The sequence below is a fragment of the Scyliorhinus canicula genome, chromosome 16 (assembly GCF_902713615.1).
Source record: "Scyliorhinus canicula chromosome 16, sScyCan1.1, whole genome shotgun sequence".
Classification (NCBI taxonomy): Eukaryota; Metazoa; Chordata; class Chondrichthyes; order Carcharhiniformes; family Scyliorhinidae; genus Scyliorhinus; species Scyliorhinus canicula.
In genome coordinates this window covers 123212989-123231955 of record NC_052161.1, presented here as the reverse complement: position 1 = coordinate 123231955, position 18967 = coordinate 123212989, and the positions used below count along the sequence as shown (strand labels likewise).

General features: G+C 44.6%; 1 protein-coding gene across 8 annotated transcripts in view; it reads right to left on the bottom strand.

Moving 5' to 3' along the window:
• zgc:154075 (uncharacterized protein LOC556929 homolog) overlaps positions 1 to 18967 on the bottom strand; it is a 332990-nt gene that overhangs the window by 49789 nt on the left and 264234 nt on the right. Inside the window, exon 14 of one of the 8 annotated variants that reach the window (XM_038773635.1) lies at positions 3112 to 3975. The exons of the other annotated variants lie outside the window; for them this stretch is intronic. Coding sequence (XP_038629563.1) covers positions 3952 to 3975 — 24 coding nt within the window. The 3' untranslated portion in view covers positions 3112 to 3951. Of the gene's footprint in view, positions 1 to 3111; positions 3976 to 18967 lie in introns of those variants that run through there. 8 annotated transcript variants of the gene reach the window in all.

The window sequence follows — 18967 nt, the reverse complement described above, 5'->3', positions numbered from 1 at the left end:
TTGTTTTTAACCCATTTCTCAGTTTCTAAAGAGGAACTGGAGGTTTCCGTTCTCAGTCTTCTGGTTTAACGGTCAATAATTTGGTTCTGTTAAAGGCTCCAAGCAAGTTGCAACATGTACATAGTCACCGATACTGGCAGTTCTTCAAATGCATTTGCTGAGCTGTGTAATTGAACAAAGTCACAATGCAAGTTGGATTAAACAGCCAAACACTGATAACCAGTCAAACTAGCAAGTTGGCTGCCCCATTTAACAAGGGCTAAATTAGCAAATTGTACTTCATAGAATTCACGTTATTAATTTGGTTTATTTATTTCACTATATTTGTTTTATTCTTAGGGCAGCACGGTGGCGCAGTCACTGCAGTCTCACGGCGCCGAGGTCCCAGGTTCGATCCTGGCTCTGGGTCGCTATCCGTGTGGAGTTTGCACATTCTCCCCGTATTTGCGTGGGTTTCGCCCCCACAACCCAAAGATGTGCAGGGTAGGTGGATTGAACACGCTAAATTGCCCTTTAATTGGAAAAAATGAATTGGGTACTCTAAATTTTTTTTTAAATAAATAAATATTTGTTTTATTCTTCCCTGTACATAGGGCAGCTGGAGATTAAGTGCGGTGTGGGTGGAACTGTTGGTGTGATTCCCGCTGGGTGGCAGGGCGGTTCACTTTTCAGCTTATTATTTATGCATAAATGAGCAACTTATCAAATCTTGTAACGGGGTGGCCTGGGATTCGTCCAGCCCACTCTTACCTCAAGGGGTTGAAGGACCAGGCACCATATTTAAATAGCATAATTACTTTCCATAGCCCAGGCCTTGTTGGGGTGAGTGAATGGCCCCCAGAAAAATCAAGCCCTCTGCCCCAAATTTAGCAACACGGCTAAAAGGGCAGCGCGGTAGCACAGTGGTTAGCATAGTTGCTTCACTGTTCCAGGGTCCCAGGTTCGATTCCCAGCTTGGCTTACTGTCTGTGCAGTCTGCACGTTCTCCTCATGTCTGCATGGGTTTCCTCCGGGTGCTCCGGTTTCCTCCCACAGTCCAAAGATGTGCAGGTTAGGTGGATTGGCTATGCTAAATTGCCCTTAGTGTCCAAAAAGGTTAAGAGGGGTCACTGGGTTATGGGGATAGGGTGGAGACGTGGGCTTGAGTTGGGTGCTCTTTCCAAGGTGCAGACTTGATGGACCAAATAGCCTCCTTCTGCACTGTAAATTCTATGATTCTACGAACAAGTGCCAGAAGAGACTCCTCCAGGGTGTTCAGGACCAGTGGGAGGTCTTCCACCCTCAGGATGGAAGCCGGGGGCCCACCAAACACACATCACCAGCTTGGATGAAGGTAGGGTTAGGGTTAGAGTGGTCAGCGCCTGAGGAACCCAGACAAAGACCATGTGCAATGGAAGACAGCATGAATGATTTAATGTGATCCGGCAAGGTAAGTCAACATTCTCTTCACTTCAAATTCACACTCATGCCATCAGGCATCCAAAGAGTTACAGTCCACAGCGATCTCACACACTGCTAGCAAAATCCCTACAGTGCAGTAGAAGGCCATTTGGCCCATCAAGTCTGCACCGATTCTCTGAAAGCGCATCCTATCTAGGTCCACGCCCTCGTAACCCCACCTAATCTTTGGACACAAAAGGGCATGACCACATGCTCCAAAGGCTGCCTAGCATTCCACAGATGAGCGCATTCGTTACACAAGATTGTGACTACTCATTCTAAGAGTGATGTCCTTCATTGAGATGTTGAGTACAACAAAGGAGGTGTGAATGTCTACACTGCATCAAAGGTACTGGTGACATGGCCTCGTTTGAGCCAGTCTTCTTCATCACATCACTTTGTCACTATACAGGTTTCATGGGCCATGTCTGGCCTGTGCAGTGGTCTCTTTCTGCAGAGTGTTATCTTTGTCACCCTCTTTGATGACATCGCTTTCAGCATCTGTCTCATTGGTGAAGACATGCAGCTCCTCAATCTCTCCATCTGGCAACTCACCTCCCTTTGGAGTGTCAGGTTGTATAGAGCCCAGAAAACCATGGTGACGTGGGACGAACTCTGGAGAGAGTACTGAAGAGTACTGGGCAGTCCAGACATTTGATCCTGATCTTGAACACACCAATGGTCTGCTCAATCATGGAGCATGTTAAAGAATAAGCCACATTGTACCTCTCCTCTGAAGCATTCTGCGGCTGCTGAACGGATGTCCTTTGCTACGGTCTTTCGTGGATGACCCTCATCACTAATGAACTGAAACTTCCGGTGGTGACATGTAGAGAGCAGTCGCACATGAGATGGCCCCGCCAGAGAACTTTAATATAAGCCCTTTTCGCCTGTTTTTCGGAGGAGATTTGGGGTACAATTTGGTCAGTTTGATGGGTTGAGAATCCCATATTAAAGGAATGTCCAATAAAGGCAAAAATAGGCAGATGAAAAACAAGGACACAACGTCAGACTCGGTGATTTTGAGAGCTTTGTTTGTTAAAAAGATGGTGAGTCTTCTGCAGCGTTGGTGGCTACTCCACTAACCGCGGAGATGCTTATCGGTATTCTGGCGGGGGAACTTAGGAAAATGCGACCGGAGAACTCTGAGGATCACGAGAGAATATTATTCAAGCGCCCTTGGCAAAATGGATGAAGTGGTAAAGGCGCAGGATACGGAGATAAAGGAGGTGGAGGTGGACCTTTCAAGGCAAAGTGAGTAGATCATCTCCCTGGAAGATGAGATGGGTGGCCGGTGACAACAAGGTATTAAGGGATGTTTTGGAAAATCACTCTAGAAGGCAGAACTTTTAAAAAATACATTTTAGAGTACCCAATTCATTTTTCCAATTAAGGGGCAATTACTCTGCACATCTTTGGGTTGTTGGGGCATCAACCACACTGGCGCCAATGGTGCCGATTCTCCGCTCTGTGGAGAATCGCGTGCCGGCATCGGGGCGGCGTGGCGCGATTCGCACCGGTCGCGGGGATTCTCCAGCCCAGCCCCGGGCTGAGAGAATCCCTCCCATGATGTTTGTTCAATTGAAAGACTAAATAAATATAAGTTAGTGTTATAATCCTTCTGAAGGAACCAACTCTTGCTGGAGTACTGTTCAATGTACCTCATTCAGATGACCATATCACACGTGTGTAGGTCTTACTAAGCTATTTTCCTTTGAAACATCACAGCTGAACCTAAAGAGGTCCACAGTTGTAACCATTCTAGCAGGGGACATTGGAGAGTGACCAGGATTAACATTCAATTCCTCCTCTCTAGTTCCATGGGTTGGCACCCACTCCTGGAGCACTGCTGCAGCGTCATCAGAATCACAAAGTTGTGCGTTCAAGCTCTACTCCAGAGACCTGAGTGAGAAAGTTCAGGTTCAGTAATGAATGCATGTTACAACTGTTGGAGGTACCATGTTTAGTTGAAACGATAAGCCAAGGTCCCATATGCCTTTTCAGGAAGATGTAAAAGGCATAAATTGTATAAATTAAGGTTAAGGATATGTAGATGGAGGGTATTCATTGGATGATTACATAAAAAGCACATAAAAAGAAACACTTATTGACACAGGTGGCGGGTTGTAGAGTTAGGAGTTATACATTTGTAATGTTCCATTTAGTGGAAAAATCTAAAACTGAGTAAAGATTGACTTTTGTTCTCCTCTTTCACCTCCTGCTCTTAGGAGTTTAACAAAGAGCCTGGCCCAATATTTGTCCGTCTAGTCATTATCTCAATGCTGGTTGTGGAACCTGCCCACATGAAAATTGGCTACCACGTTTCTTACATTACAACACTGACTACAATTTAGATGCTTTACGGTGTCCTGGGATCATGACATGCACTGCAGAATAGTATTTTTTCTTTGTTTTAGGGAGCACCCAACAGCAATCTCTTTTCTGCATGGCAGGTAGCATTGTCTCTTGCTGGCATCTTCCCATGATGATTGTTTCCTGGTACTATTTGTTTCACTCTGCAGTGTTGGACATTGGCTGAACAAAATAACAGGTGTTAAGTAGTTTCAAACTTTAATTTGCAAAACAAAATATCAACCAGTCAAGAAACATTGGCAGTAATCCTTGATTTCTGTGCAGAAGGTGAGGACAGTCAGCCTCTTCCACTAACATACGGTGACAGTAAAAGGACACTGGTTTTGACTTTTGAATGGATAGCACCATAAAAGTTATAAAAGCATCTAAGTTCTGGGTGGCACGGTGGCGCAGTGGTTAGTGCTGCTGCCTCACGGCACCGAGGACACGTGTTCAATCCCTGCCTCAGGTCACTGTCCGTATGGAATTTGCACATTCTCCCCGTGTCTGCGTGGGTCTCACCCCCACAACCCAAAGATGTGCAGAGTAGGTGGATAGGCCACATTAAATTGCCTCTTAATTGGGGAAAGAAAGGAATTGGGCACTTTAAATTTATTTTTAAAAGCATCGAAGTTCTACGACCTTAAATGGTCGGCGCAGCTTGGAGGGCCGACGGGCCTGCTCCTGTGCTGTACTTTTCTTTGTTCTTTGTGCTCTAAACTGAAGCTAATAAATTAGAGAACTGACAGCCCAGTCTTAAAACGCATGCAAGGTAAGGTTATTAGATGCTGTATGTTGGGGCAGAGTTTGAACCGTACCATGTTGTGCTGTGTACTCTGGTCAAGGTTACTCTCTGTGCTGACTTCAGGGTTGTCATGGAAACCTATTCAGCCAGAAAGTTAACATCACACAGTCAGGAATCTAGCTAACAATCTGAACATGCATGCGTGACACCCCACCACTACACACATACATATCTGCACTGTGGTACCTCACATCCCTGTCGATTGTTGCTACTGTCTCCCACTGTTTCCCTGATTTGTGTATAGAGGCTGACTTTGCAGACACGACCACACGGAATAGAATGGAATCAGAGTAAACACATATATTTTGGATAGCTTCATGCATGACTTGTGGAAGCCCATGGAAAAAACTAAAAAAAACTCTAGAAATGAAGACAGACTTTTGAATGGATTTGTGGTTTAATGCACCGCCTGATGTGATACCACAGTGCACAGTCTGCAATAGGCGGGTAAAGTCCATAGTCTGGGTAAGAATAATTGGAGGTACAGCAACTGGAAACAGCAATCCGAAACCAGAGATAGGAACATAAATAAGAACATAGGACTTAGGAGTAAGAGTAGGTCATTCAGCCCTTCAAGCTGCTTTACCATTCAATAAGATCACGGCTGATCTGGTGGTGTATCAACTCCACTTTGCCACCTGCCTCCGATAACCCTAGACTCCCTTGTCTTTCAAAAATCTTTATATCTCTATCTTGAATAAATTCAATGACCCAGACCCCACAGCCTTCTGGGGATGAGAATTCCACTTTCTCATGACTTATTGAGAGAAAATATTTCTCCTTATGTCTGTCTTAAATGGATACACCTCTTAAACTGCATTATAATCTCTCCAGTTCCCTCAAGATCGTATAGATTCCAATTAGATCACCTCTTATTCTTTTAAACTCTAATGGGTATAGGTCCAACCTGTCCAACCTCCCTTTAGAAGTTCAGCCCTTCAATCCCAGGAAAAGTTGAGTGAACCTTCTCTGAATGGCTTCTAATGCAATGATATCCTTTTTCAAATAAGGAAACCAAAACTCCAGATGTGGTCTCACACAGGTCCTGTACAGCTGCAGTAAAACATCCCTACTATTATATTACATTCCCCTTGCAATAAATGACAACATTCTATTCGCTTCTAATCACTTGCTGTATCCATACACTAACGTTTTGAGATTTGTGTACCAGGACACCTAGATCCCTCTGTATCACTTAGTCCTGCCAGCCCATTCCAATTAAATAATATCCTGCTTTTCTATTCTTCCTGTCAAAGTAAACAAGTGAACATTTTTCCACATTATGCTCCATCTGCCAAATTGTTGCTGACTCATTTGCAAATTCTACACCTCCTCTGGACAATTTACTTTCCTCCTTATCTTGGTGTCATCGGCAAATCTAGCTACCACACATTTCGCTCCATCATCCAAATCATTGATGTAGATTGTAAATAGTTGAGGCCGCAGCACTGATCCCAGTGGCACTCCACTTGTCACAGATTGCCAACCTGAAAAAGACCTAATTATCCCTAATCTCTGCACCATGTTAGCTTTAGCATTTATCCATGCCGATATGTTACCCGTTACACCATGTAATGTTATTCTGTGCAGTAACCTTTGATGTGGTACTTTATCAAATGCTTTCTGGAAATCCAAGTACACCACATCCATACGTTCCCATTTAACAACCTTGCTTGTTACTTGTTCAAAAAACTCTAATAAATTAAACATGATTTCCCTTTCACAAACCCATGTTGACTCTGCCTGATCAAATTATGATTTTCAAAGTATCTTGCTATGACCTCCCCAATAATGTTTTCCAGCAATTTCCCCCTGTCAGAAGTTAGGCTGACTTTTTTCAATCGACTGGGACCCTTCCAGTTTCTAAGGAATTTGGAAGATTATTGTTATGGGAGAGGTGTATTCAGAACCCCAAAATGTATCATGGAGTTCAACCAACCCCCACCTTTAATGGATGGTTGCTTTTGAAGCACACGGCTTGTTCCCCAGGCGTAGTATTACAATTATGGACACGTGGTTTTTAAAACAAAACAATGTTTATTCCATGAACTCAAATTAACCTTTTAAATAAACATTGAATCTCTTAACACCCCTTACTTCAAAGATAACCCCGAAAATAATACAACACTACCCAATCCTGCAAACTGTTCCTTTACACATCCAAAAGACTTCACCTTCACAAAATCAGTAACACACCAGGCTAAAGTTAACATATATTTTCTGTTGGATGGCAGAGATATATCAGTTTGGTTGACTTCAGCTCCAGCACCTTGCTTTTTCTTCATGCAGCTCACATCCAAAAACACAGTCACACCCAAGCTGCTGTCTCAAACTGAAACTAAAACTCCCAAAAAGCAGAAGTGAGCTCAGCTCCCCCCGTGACATCACTTCAGAAATATGATCAGCTTCATTTCTTAAAGGTACATTTCTTAAACATCCAATTCTTAAAGGCACTCTCACATGACATTATAACCAAGGCATCTACTTTCTCCGACGCCACTTCTTTTTAGTTCCTAGGATACAGGTCATTTGGTCCTAGGGACTTATCAAACTAAGTCTCATAGCTTTGCCAGCACATTTCCCTAGTGATCATTTGAAAACATCCCACCTGTTCACCTCTTGATTTTTAAGTATCTTTGGGACGTTTTCTCAGTCTTCTCCAGTGAAGACAGACACAAAATATCAGTTCAAAGCTTCTGTCCTTTCCTTGTTTTCCGTTATCAATTCCCCGGATTCTCTCTCTAGAGGACCAAAACTAGCTTTAGTTACTCTTTTCCTGTTTAAATAGTTGTAGAAACTCTCACCATCTGCTTTTATATTACTAGCTAGCTTTCTGTCATACTCTTCTTTCTCCTTCTTTGTTATACTTTTAGTCATTCTTTGCAGGTTCTTTAAAAATTGACCAACTTTCTTACCTGCTACTAATCTATACAGATTTGTACAGTGTTTCTTTCAATTTGATACTATCGTGAAGGAGATGGTGACAGGGTAGCACAGTGGTTAGCACTGCTTCATCACGGTGCCGAGGGACCGGGTTCGATCCTGGCCCTGGTCACTGTCTGTATGGAGTTTGCACGTTCTCCCCGTGTCTGCGTGGGTCTCATCCCCACAACCCAAAGATGTGCAAGTTAGGTGGATGGCCATGCTAAATTGCCCCTTAATTGGAAATTTTATTTTTAAAAGATGGTGACAATGACCCAGAAAAGGTGGATGTTGAGCAACTGAGCAGGATAGCGATAAAGAAAAGGTGCTAAAAGGCTGTCAACACTCTAGGTAGAGAAGTTGCCAGGCCCGGATGGGATGAGTCCTAGATCGATAAGAGAGGTAAGAGAGCATATTGCAGAGCCATTTACTGATATTTTCCAGGCCTCTCTGAACACAGGATTGGTCCCAGGGGGCTGGAGGATTGTTTATGTGATGCTGTTATTGAACAAAAGGGCAAAGGATAACCCAGGAAACTACAGACCTGTCAGCTTGACATCAAGAGTGGGAAAACTGATGGAGGTCAAAATACAGGGTGAGATAACCGTACACTTAGAGAAAAATAAATTAATACTAGACAGTCAACATGGCTTTGTCAAGGGCAGGTCATGTCTGACAAATGTAATTGAATTCTTTGATAAGATGACACAGGCAGTGGATGAGGGTAGCACCATGGATGTTGTATTCGGACTTTCAGAAAGCATTTGATATGATGCCATACGGGTGGCAAATTAAAAATGTTTGGGATTGATGGGTCCTTAGCAGCATGAATTAGAATTTGGCTCGGAAACAGGGGGTAGGTAGAGATGGGCATTTTTTCAGACTGGAGACGAGTTGCAAGGTGTTGGGATCCCTTGCTTTTTTTGATTTATATAAATGATTTAAGAGGTGGGTGTTGAGGGCAAGATCTCTACATTTGCAGATGATACTAAGCTGGGGAGAATAGTAAATTGTGAGGATGGCGCTGAGTGACTTCAGAGCGACGGTGACAAGTTGGCCAAATGGGCAGACGCCTGGCAGATGAACGTTAGTGCAGCAAAATGTGAGGAAATGCATTTTGGTAGAAGAAACATTGGGAGACAATATAACCTTAATAGTATAGTTTTGACGGGAGTACAGGAGCAGAGGGGCCTCGGGGTTCAAGTGCATAATTCTCTGAAGGCAAGTTGAAACAGTTGACAAGAACGCTTATAGCGGGCAGCACGGTGGCACAGTGGTTAGCATTGCTGCCTATGACGCTGAGGACCCGGGTTTGAATCCCGGCCCTGGGTCACTGTCCGTGTGGAGTTTTCACATTCTCCCCGTGTCTGCGTGGGTTTCACTCCCACAACCCAAAGATGTGCAGTGTAGGTGGATTGGCCACGCTAAATTGCCCCTTAATTGGAAAAAAATAATTGGGTACTCTAAATTTATTTTAAAAAAGAACGCTTATAGCATCCTTGGGTTTATAAATAGAAGCATTGAGTATAAAAGCAAGGAACTGATGCTACACCTCTGCACATCATTGGTCAGTCTACATTTGAAGTGTTGTGTTCAGTGCTAGGCACCTTATTTAGGGAAGGATGTTAAAGTCCTGGAGAACACAGAGATGATTTACCAGAATGATAGCAAGAATGAGGAATTTTAGATACAAGGAAATTTTGGAGAAAGTGGGCTTGTTCTCCTTGGAGCAGAGAAGGTTAAGAGGTGACATGAGGTGTTCAAAACTATGAACAATTTTGACAGGATAAAGAAGAATATTTTGTTCCCACTAGTATGTCAGTGACTAGGCGCCACAATATCAAGATGGTCAGCACGAGAGCTAGGAGTAAGATAAGGATAAACTTCTTTACTCAGAGAGTTGTTGGGATTTGGAATGCGCTGCCTGGGAGAGTGGCGGAGGTGGATTGCAAAGGAGGTTTCAAAATAGAGTTGTATGCATATTTGAAAATGATTAATTTAGAGAGTTGGAGAGATAGGGCTGGGACTAACTGGGTAGCACTTTTGGAAGTTGTGCAGACACGATGGGCTGAATGGTCTCCTTCTGTGCTGTAAATAACAAACAAACTTCCTTATTCAGCCATAGATTATACATCCTTCCCAGAGTCTTTCTTTCTCACTGGAATCAATCTTTGCTCAGAGTTATTCAATGTCTCCTTCAAAGTCTGCCACTTCACCTCTACTGACCTATCTTTTAGCCTTGTTTCCCAGTTCATTTTAGCTAGATTTGTTCTCATACCCTTATAATTAGCTTTATTCAGCTTTAACTAGTCTGAGACCACACTTCTGCTTTCAAACTGAGCATGAAATTCTATCATGTTAAGATCACTGTCACCTAGAGGCTCCTTTACTGAGGTTATTAATTAATCCTGTCTCAATACTCATTACCAGGTCCACAATAACCTGCTCCCTGCTTGGCTCTAGAATGTACTGCTCTAAGAAACTGTCCCAAATTCACTCCACGAACTGGCAGATGGTGAAATTTTAATTTTAAAAAAAATCTGGAATTATAAAGTCTAAAGGTGACCATGAAACCATTGTCAATTGTTGTAAAAACCCAGGTGGTACACTAATGTCTTTTAGGAAAGGAAATCTGTCATTCTTACCGGTCTGGCTTATATGTGACTCCAGTCCCACAGCAATGCGGTTGACACTTAAATGCCCTCAAGGATGGGCAATAAATGCTGGCCCAGCCAGCGACGCCGACATCCCATCAACAAATTTTTTTAAAACCCATGTTCAAGGCTCCTTTTCCCAATCCGACTCCCACAATCTACGAATATATTAAAGTCACCAATGATTATTGCCGTACCTTTCTTACACACCCTATTTATTTCTTCCTGCGTACCCCGTCCCACCGAGTAATTATTGTTGGGGAGCCTAAAGACAACTCCAACAAGTGACCTCTTACTATTTCTTATCTCCACACAAACTGATTCCACACCTTGTTATTTCAACCATAGGTCATCTCTCACTTCTGTACGAATGACATCCTTAATTAACCAAGCTACCCCACCACCTTTTCCTAGTTTCCTATCTTTTTGAAATGGTAAATACTCTTCAATATTTAGGTCCCAACCTTGGTCACCCTGCAACCTGTAATGGACATCAGGTCAGATATATTTATTTCTATCCGTGGTAGCAATTCATTCATTTGGTTATCACGCAGATGAGGCAGATTTCCTACTCTTGATTAATCTCCAATGACAGATATCAATTTAAATGAGGACTTATTAGACATGGCTCTGATATTCCCTCTGCTGAAACAGCTTTCCCACACTCACTGCCTGGGGTCACAGATGAAGAGGGGCTACTGTGTACCCATGGAACCTGATTGCCAATACCAGCTCTTAGGCAACCATTACAGAAGTAAAAGAAATTATTTCTTGCGGTAGCCACACAAGTTGCAGTAATACCTAAACATTTAAAGTATCAGTACACTAAAAAACAAAGTGCTCAACACCAAAAGAAAGTGTTCAACTTTGATGAGTTGAAACTGTGTAGTTTCATTTTCTTACAGGAACTGAAAAGGGTTGGGTCAGAGATGGAATACAGCCAAGTACGTTTGTAAGTTAAGCAGAGTTCCTGCAGTGAGTCCAACTCCAATTATCTGCAATCCTCAGCTCTGACAGTCTGAGGAGGTCTCTGACAAAACATTTCATTTTAGGCATGGACTCAGTTGTGTTCAAATTAAGGCAGCAGAACCGATGCTCAGTCAGCTGCCATCTCAACTCTGACATAAACAAAATGAATTGTTAAAACGCAAGGACTTTTTAGAAATGGCGACCAGTTCAATTTTACAGCAAGTGTTGCAGCAGTTTCTTCAGTTGCTGTTAAATTGCAAATGTGTTTAGATCAGATTTAAGTGACCCACACACCCATGAGAAGCCATCAAGCGTTTACCTTTACTAAATCCAGATCTCTTATCCGACTGGCAGAATCTTAGATTCTGTGTTTGTTGGTGTACAATTTTGTTGTTGGAATAAGATTTTAGATTTTATAATCTAAACACCAGCAGTTGGCTACTGACCATGATCTCCCACAATCAAAGTTGAACAAGCACCAGTACAGTATCGAAGTAGCTTTTTGCTACATCAAGACATTTTCATCACTCAGTTAGGCATTGCATTCTATATTCAAAAAGATACTTAATACTTAATACTCCACAAAGAGTAAGAGCATTTCTGAAGATGTAGGTGTTTGAATTATTGATACAATGACTGGGTGTAATGGATGTGTTGCAAATTCATAACTGTACTGCATGAAGCCTTGGGCCCCTTCCCACAATCTGCTCTCTCTCAATGCGCTGTAATATTTTAAGCTGCCATCAGTGCTGCATTTGACTGTTTGTATCTTGGTGGTTAGCGATCTGGTCTTAGGGCTGCTTCCTCATTGATGAGTATATGTTTCATCGCCAGTCTGTGGCTGAGTTAGCTAATCCCAGCCACTGGGCTAGAATTAGCCACAGCACTCCTGGGCTATGAATGGAAAGTCAACCAGGGTTCTTGCTACTAATGATTATTACTCAGTAACTCCTGCCAGTAAGTGTGTGCGCGTGTCGCCAATGGAGACGGAAATAATGGGCTTCGTTGTAATGCCCTCCCAAATTGAATGGCCTGCTGACACTCAGATCCCAATTTTAACTTCCTCTGCCTGGCTGATACTGGCTGGTAGAAAGGGAAGAGGAACAATTTAGCATCTCCAATCCCATCACCTTACCAATTGGGCTGAGTATTAAGATGCTTTTTGAAAGTGAACAGAACACTCAAGTAAGGTAGCAGACCCTCTTTAAATAGCAGTTCTTCACTCCCCAACCAGTGGAAAGTTTTTTCTGTCTGCGTTATTACACAGTACGCTCAGGTGAACACAAGTCAGAAGGTTGTGGGTTGGTGCACACAATCTAGGCTAATATGCCTGTGCAGCAGTGAGGGACATTGTCCTGTCAGAGATGCTCTCCTTCAGTTCAAATGTTAAACCATGGCCTTCATCCATCTGTTCCTTTAGTTCAGATGAAAATTAATGATTCGATGGCACTATTTTGAAGAGTTTGTTGCCCTGACTACATTCCTCCCTCAACCAATTTCACCCAAGAAAGATGAAGAACATTTATTGTTGCTCATGAGATCCTGCAGTTGTATGATCTGTCTGCCTCGATAACAAGGCAAAGCACTTCAAGGCTATTTATTTGATGTGAATCATTTCAACCATCACTGTCAGACACTACAAGGTGCTTTATAAATTCAAATCTTTCTTTCCTCAGCAGGAATTTAAGTACTGTAGCCACCTGGGGTGGCCACTGCCCAACACAAAATGGAAGATTGCAAGGAATGCAGGGAAAATGGACATGTTGGAAAGCAAGCAGCTTGCAAGGCGATTGTATATTGGGACGATTGCAGAAACCAGTTTTGACTGTTGCAGAAACCAGACAGCACTGTGAAAAGAAACCAGTTAACATACTAATGAGGCAATACTGGGCGAGTCCCAGATACAATGGAGGAGGAGTTTAAAAGATGGGACATGTTGCAGCTGTCGCTGGCGGGCAGGGTGCAGTCAGTCAAGATAACGGTGCTCCCGAGGTTTTTGTTCCTGTTCCAGTGCCTCCCCATCCTTATCCCAAAGGCCTTTTTTAGGAGGGTCAACAGGAGTATTACGGGATTTGTATGGGCGCATGGGACTCCGAGGGTGAGAAGGGTGTTTTTGGAGCGGACCAGGGATAGGGGGGTGCTGGCGTTGCCCAACCTCTGTGGGTACTATTGGGCTGCCAACGCAGCGATGGTGCGTAAGTGGGTAATGGACGGGGCAGGGGCAGCATGGAAGAGGATGGAGATAGCGTCCTGTGTGGACACGGGCCTGGAGGCGCTGGTGACGGCGCCGTTGCCAACGAGGTATACCACGAGCCCGGTGGTGGTGGCTACCCTCAAAATTTGGGGGCAATGGAGATGGCATAGGGGGGCGGTGGGGGGCTCGACGGAGTCCCCGATACGGGGGAACCACCGGTTTGTTCCAAGGAGCATTGATGGCGGGTTTCTTAGCTGGCACAGGGTAGGTATTAGGAGGTTGAGGGACCTGTTTGTAGATGGGAGGTTTGCGAGCTTGGGTGAGTTAGAGGGGAAGGTTGGGCTCCCCCCGGGGAACATGTTTAGGTACATGCAGGTTAGGGCGTTTGCCAGGTGGCAAGTGGAGGGGTTCCCTCTGTTGCCCCTACGTGGGGTATGGGACAGGGTGCTCTCGGGGGTGTGGGTTGGAGGAGGGAGGATTTCGGACGTGTACCACTTAATGCAGGAGGTAAGACGAGGCCTCGGTGGAGGAGCTGAAGGGTAAATGGGAAGAGGAGTTGGGTGAGGAGATTGAGGAGGGGACGTGGGCGGATGCCCTGGAAAGGGTGAATTCCTCCTCTTCTTGTGCGAGGCTTAGCCTCATACATTTCAAGGTGCTACATCGGGCTCATATGACCGGGTCGAGGATGAGCAGGTTCTTCGGGGGCGAAGGATTTTGCTTCAGTGGAAGGATGCGAGGCCCCCAAGTGTGGAGGCCTGGATCAATGACATGGCGGCGTTTATTAAATTGGAGAGGGTGAAATTTGCCCTGAGTGGTTTTTTAGACGGTGGCAGCCTTTCCTTGACTTCCTGGCAGAACGGTAAGAAAATAGGCCAGCAGCAGCAGCAGCAACCCGGGGTGGGGGGGGGGGGGGGGGGGGGGGGGGGGTTCGGTGGAAGGGAGGAATGTGTACATGTGTTTGTAGAATATGTCGGGTGCTAACCTATTCTTTTTGTAATTACTGGGGGGGGGTTTGGTTTTGGGGGTTTTTCTTCTTTTTTGGGTTTTTTTCTTGTTTTTGTTGTTAATGCTGTTTTCTTGTTGATATTTTCTGTTTTTGATATTTTGTGAAAATCTAAATAAAATTTATTTAAAAAAAAAAATAATTGCAGAGTGTTTTAGGTTTCACATAAGAAATCAACAAGGAGAGAATATAGTACAATTTGCTGCGATTCTAAGGTACCTCGTGGAGTGTTATGAATTTGGTGATTCTCTGGATGATGCAATTAGAGATTGCATTTGTGGGCGAGGGAATGAGGCCACACAGTGGAGATTGCTAACTAAATGAAATTTAAGTTTTAAATCAGCCTTGGAGATAGCCTTTTCGATGGAGCTTCCCACTAAGGAGACTTCTCAGCTTGGATCAGACACGAGGATCCATAAAATGGCCACCACCCAGAGAAAGGCAACCCAGAGGGCAACACGGTGGCGCAGTGGGTTAGCACTGCTGCCTCACGGCGCTGAGGTCCCAGGTTCGATCCCGGCTCTGGGTCACTGTCCGTGTGGAGTTTGCATATTCTCCCCGTGTTTGCGTGGATTTCGTGCCCACAACCCAAAGATGTGCAGGGTAGGTGGATTGGCCACACTAAATTGCCCCTTTATTGGAAAAAATGAATTGGATACTCTTAATTTATTTAAAAAAAGAAAGTCAACCCAGCAACAGGCGAGTCATCGCTGTGCAAAAACAGGCCATTCACAGATTGATTGCTGGAGCAAAGATAATCAATGCAAAAATTGTGGCAGAATTGGTCACACAGCACAAGCTTGCTGGAGTAAATCAGTTGCTCTGGGAAAGGATGTCCAAAGAAAGAAACGGGACACACCTAAAGGGAAAAACAAAATTAATTCCACCAAAATAACTTGCAGTGTGGAAGGGAAAAATAATATGAATAACAAAGACACAGAACATTAATCTGATAAGGAATTGAATGTAAATGTATTTTCAGTTCAAGGTGAATCACATCAGTTCTGTTTCTTGGTGCTGTATCACAACACTAAACATACAACTTCTCAGAGTTCCAAGCTTTACTACTACTGAAGAGAAAGCTGAGAAATAGATTTGATCTACTTGTACTGCAGGGGACCTCTGGGATAGTAGAATACAATCAGCAGTCACAAATCTTCAGAAAAAGGGTCATTCCAAAGGATGCTTGTTTAGACAAGGGGAGCAAGTGGTTCCTGCCACTGTATTGGCTCAAACTGGCCATGTCTCCTTCACAGTACAAACTGAAGATCAGCTAGTGGGAGGGACAACGTGCAGATCAATTGTTAGCCACATGCATCAATGTGCCAGTACCATGTTTGCCAGAACCACATCAGGATGAATACTACCAGATGGGGTGACTGCGACGTCTGGTAAATCAGCAGAAACCAAGATTGCCGAAGAATCCCCTGCTGCTGCTACTAGTCTTCCTTCTGTAGAAGAACGCCTTTCAGGGTGGGAACATCCTCTGAAGAGCCGGAGAGTACCTCCAAGGTCAAAAACAACCAAATCTCTGAAGTGCACCGGCAACCAGTGCGGAATAGTTGCTCACCAGATTGTCTTTCCTATTAATTGTATTATTACTGTGTAATGATTCATTGCCTGCCCTTGAATACATGTTTTGATGATTATGTAAAAGTGCTATAGTTAATTAGAAGTAATCTTCGAAGTAAAGGGGGGAGGGATGATGTATATTTGGGATTGTTGTTATGTAGTCACTTTAAGAGTCTAGTCACGTGTATAGTTCATGATGTCATTGGCTACTTGGCGGGCTTTGCCTCAGTCTAGGGTTAAGCCCTTGCAGAGTTATTCAATAAACCTGCCTTGTTATTTACATTCAAGCCCATATGCTACAACTTCAAGTTCTTTCGTCCTGAGAGTGCAGAACAGAACACCTTAGGGTCCACAAACCTCTGAAGAAATCCCTGTCCCAATGGATTGGTTGAAGCAGGGAACAGAGTAGTCAGCTCCAGTCAGAATGCTTTTGCACAATACAATAATTGTTCGAGGCCAATTTCAAATTGTGTGGCCTGACTGTGCAGCAGTATTTCAGTTTGCACCAACCAAGCAAAACACCAAACCCTAACATTTTGCCAAGAAACAGGTGTGAAGCCACTCCTAGACAGACAAGCATTAGAGACTGACGTGAACTCCAATTAAACTCCTTTATCCCTCGCTCCCAAGGCAACACAGACTTAGCCCTGTTAAATCTAATTTTCATCTATGTCATTTCGCTAATCACTGCCTAGCCTAATCAGACAGAACAAGTCAAACAGTCGCCTTTATCGACAGCATGACAAGTTATGAAGGGCATGTCATAGTTGCCCACTGTTTGTTGTGACCTTTATTTCTCTATTAGTTTCCATAAAATTAGGATAAAGGCATGCACCACAACATCAATCAATAATAAAGGCTAGTAATGTGAGGTATCTCAATCGCTCAGCAAGTTTATCCGTTGAGTAACTAAGCCTGGCAGACAGGATTCTCGGCTCCATCTTTAGTCTTTGCTGAGTTAGCTGATCACAGGCAGCGATAGAGGTGTATTATAATTAGTCTCATTGCATCTGGGTTATGGAAAGAGCCCAACCCATTACATTGTGTACCCCTTCTGAGGAGTGAGCTGTTCTTCCTGCCACCATGGGCAAAATAGCCTGCCAAATACTGACTAGACATCAATAAAGGGTTCGAGCTTCAAGGGAGATAGGAAGGGGAAATGAAAGAGTAAACGGTGTCAGAAAATAAATTCCTACAAAAGGTTCAATCGAACAATCCTTAGCATCACATTGATGTGGCAGCTGAACTACTAAGAAGTGATGTTATTTCACATGGTACCTCGTCATGTTTACAAAACAGAGAAGACAAAGTGACACCAACAGAGAAAGATGGGTCAGTACCCCACCTAGTGTTTTGCTCGAATCAATGCGTAGGACCCCGTGCTTCAATCAGCACCTCTTGCCCCAGTCCTGTTCCAGCAGCAACTTTACAATGCTTTATTTATGTCTATGTTCCCATTCTGTACGTTTTAATGGATTTCCAATTAACATTTTGGACATACGAACAAGCTACAGAAAATGTTTTACTTGCATCAGAGTACATCTGGTAGCATAAATTTCTGAATCGACCAGTTCACTTTTTGAAGTAATAAAAAAGTGTCTGAACAAAAAAGCACTTTAGTTTAACTGTGAGCAAAAAAAAGCTCAGGAACAATTCCACAGTTTACCACTTGGTGGTGCTGTGCTCTGGGTTTTGTGTGCAAGCACACTTGGCCCCAGGCTGGCTTTCGATATATATGGCAGCATAATTCTAACCACATAGTAATTGAGCAGTGCGCAAAAGTAAAAAAACATTGCACTGAATTCCCTCAGCCAGTAACCACAGCAACAGATCATACCATTGCAAGGAAGGGCAAGGGGGAGTGTAGCACTATTGTACAACCACTTAACAAGCAACAACTCATGTGGTTTAAGTCTCTACCCCCCCTCCTCGTCCTTTGCTACAGGTTTTCTCCTGGAGCTGCAGGCTCCTCACTGAAGCACGGGTTTAATTGCTCCAAATGCCCGCACATGCTCCCCTCAAGGGGGCCACTCGTCATTTGTAACCAATGCTCTTAACTGTTTCGTCAGACTGCATTGCAACAAGGCCCCCACCATGCGCATGTGCAAAATTTACAATTGTGGTCAGTCAGGTTTTCAGGAATTCCTGTTTCTCCTCCATAGCCCAGGTGAGCTGCCGTAATTGTGGGCCCCAAGTGCCTCCACGTGAGGAACAGCCACCCTATTACTAACCCAGCTGAGATTGGTTAAGTCATCAAAGTTGTCTTAAGCAGTGGCAGTCCCTCAGAATGACTTGCTTCCCATTTAGTTCCATGGGACTGATGTGGCTGGCAACGGGGGATCTACAGACTCTGCCACATGTGGGGCAGGTGGTGCTTAAAAGGTTGGGCTGATGAGGTGTTTGGTGGTTTGTATCCGCTTTCCCACGCTTTGGCATTGCCTGGGTGTATTTCCAATGAAGGCCCACCGTGGCGCAGTGGTTAGCAGTGCTGCTTCATGGCTTCGAGGACCCGGGTTCGATTCGAGCCTTGGGTCCGATTTCGGCCCCGGGTCACTGTCCCGACTCGGAGGAAGATGTCGGAGACTTTACAGCGGGCTGCACGGAAGTTGGTGGGCCCCTCCAGATCGCGGCTGCCTGCCGATATGATGACCCCGAGCGCGGGCCTGTACCCCGTGGAGGCCCCCCCCCCCCGGAGTCAGATCCCCCCCCCCCCCCCCCCCCACAGGTCCGAGCTCCCGCCGGGTGGTACCAGGTTAGAACCACGCCGGCGGGAGTTCGGTCCATCGCCCGCGGAGAATCGCCGCAGGGGCCTATTTCAGCGGCCCCCGACTGGCGGGCGTGATTGGCGCCGATTCTCCGGTCGCTGGAGAATTGGCGGCCCGGCATCGGAGCGGCATGGTGGGAATTTCCCAACCCTCGGCGATTCTCCAACCCGCCCCACTACTTCACGGTATGCCTGTATTGTGATGTTATGGTGCAGCAGACTGATACGCTGACGTAGTTCCTGTGCAGCCAATTTGCTGCGCTGGTCTGCACTTAATTGTGTGTCCTTTAAA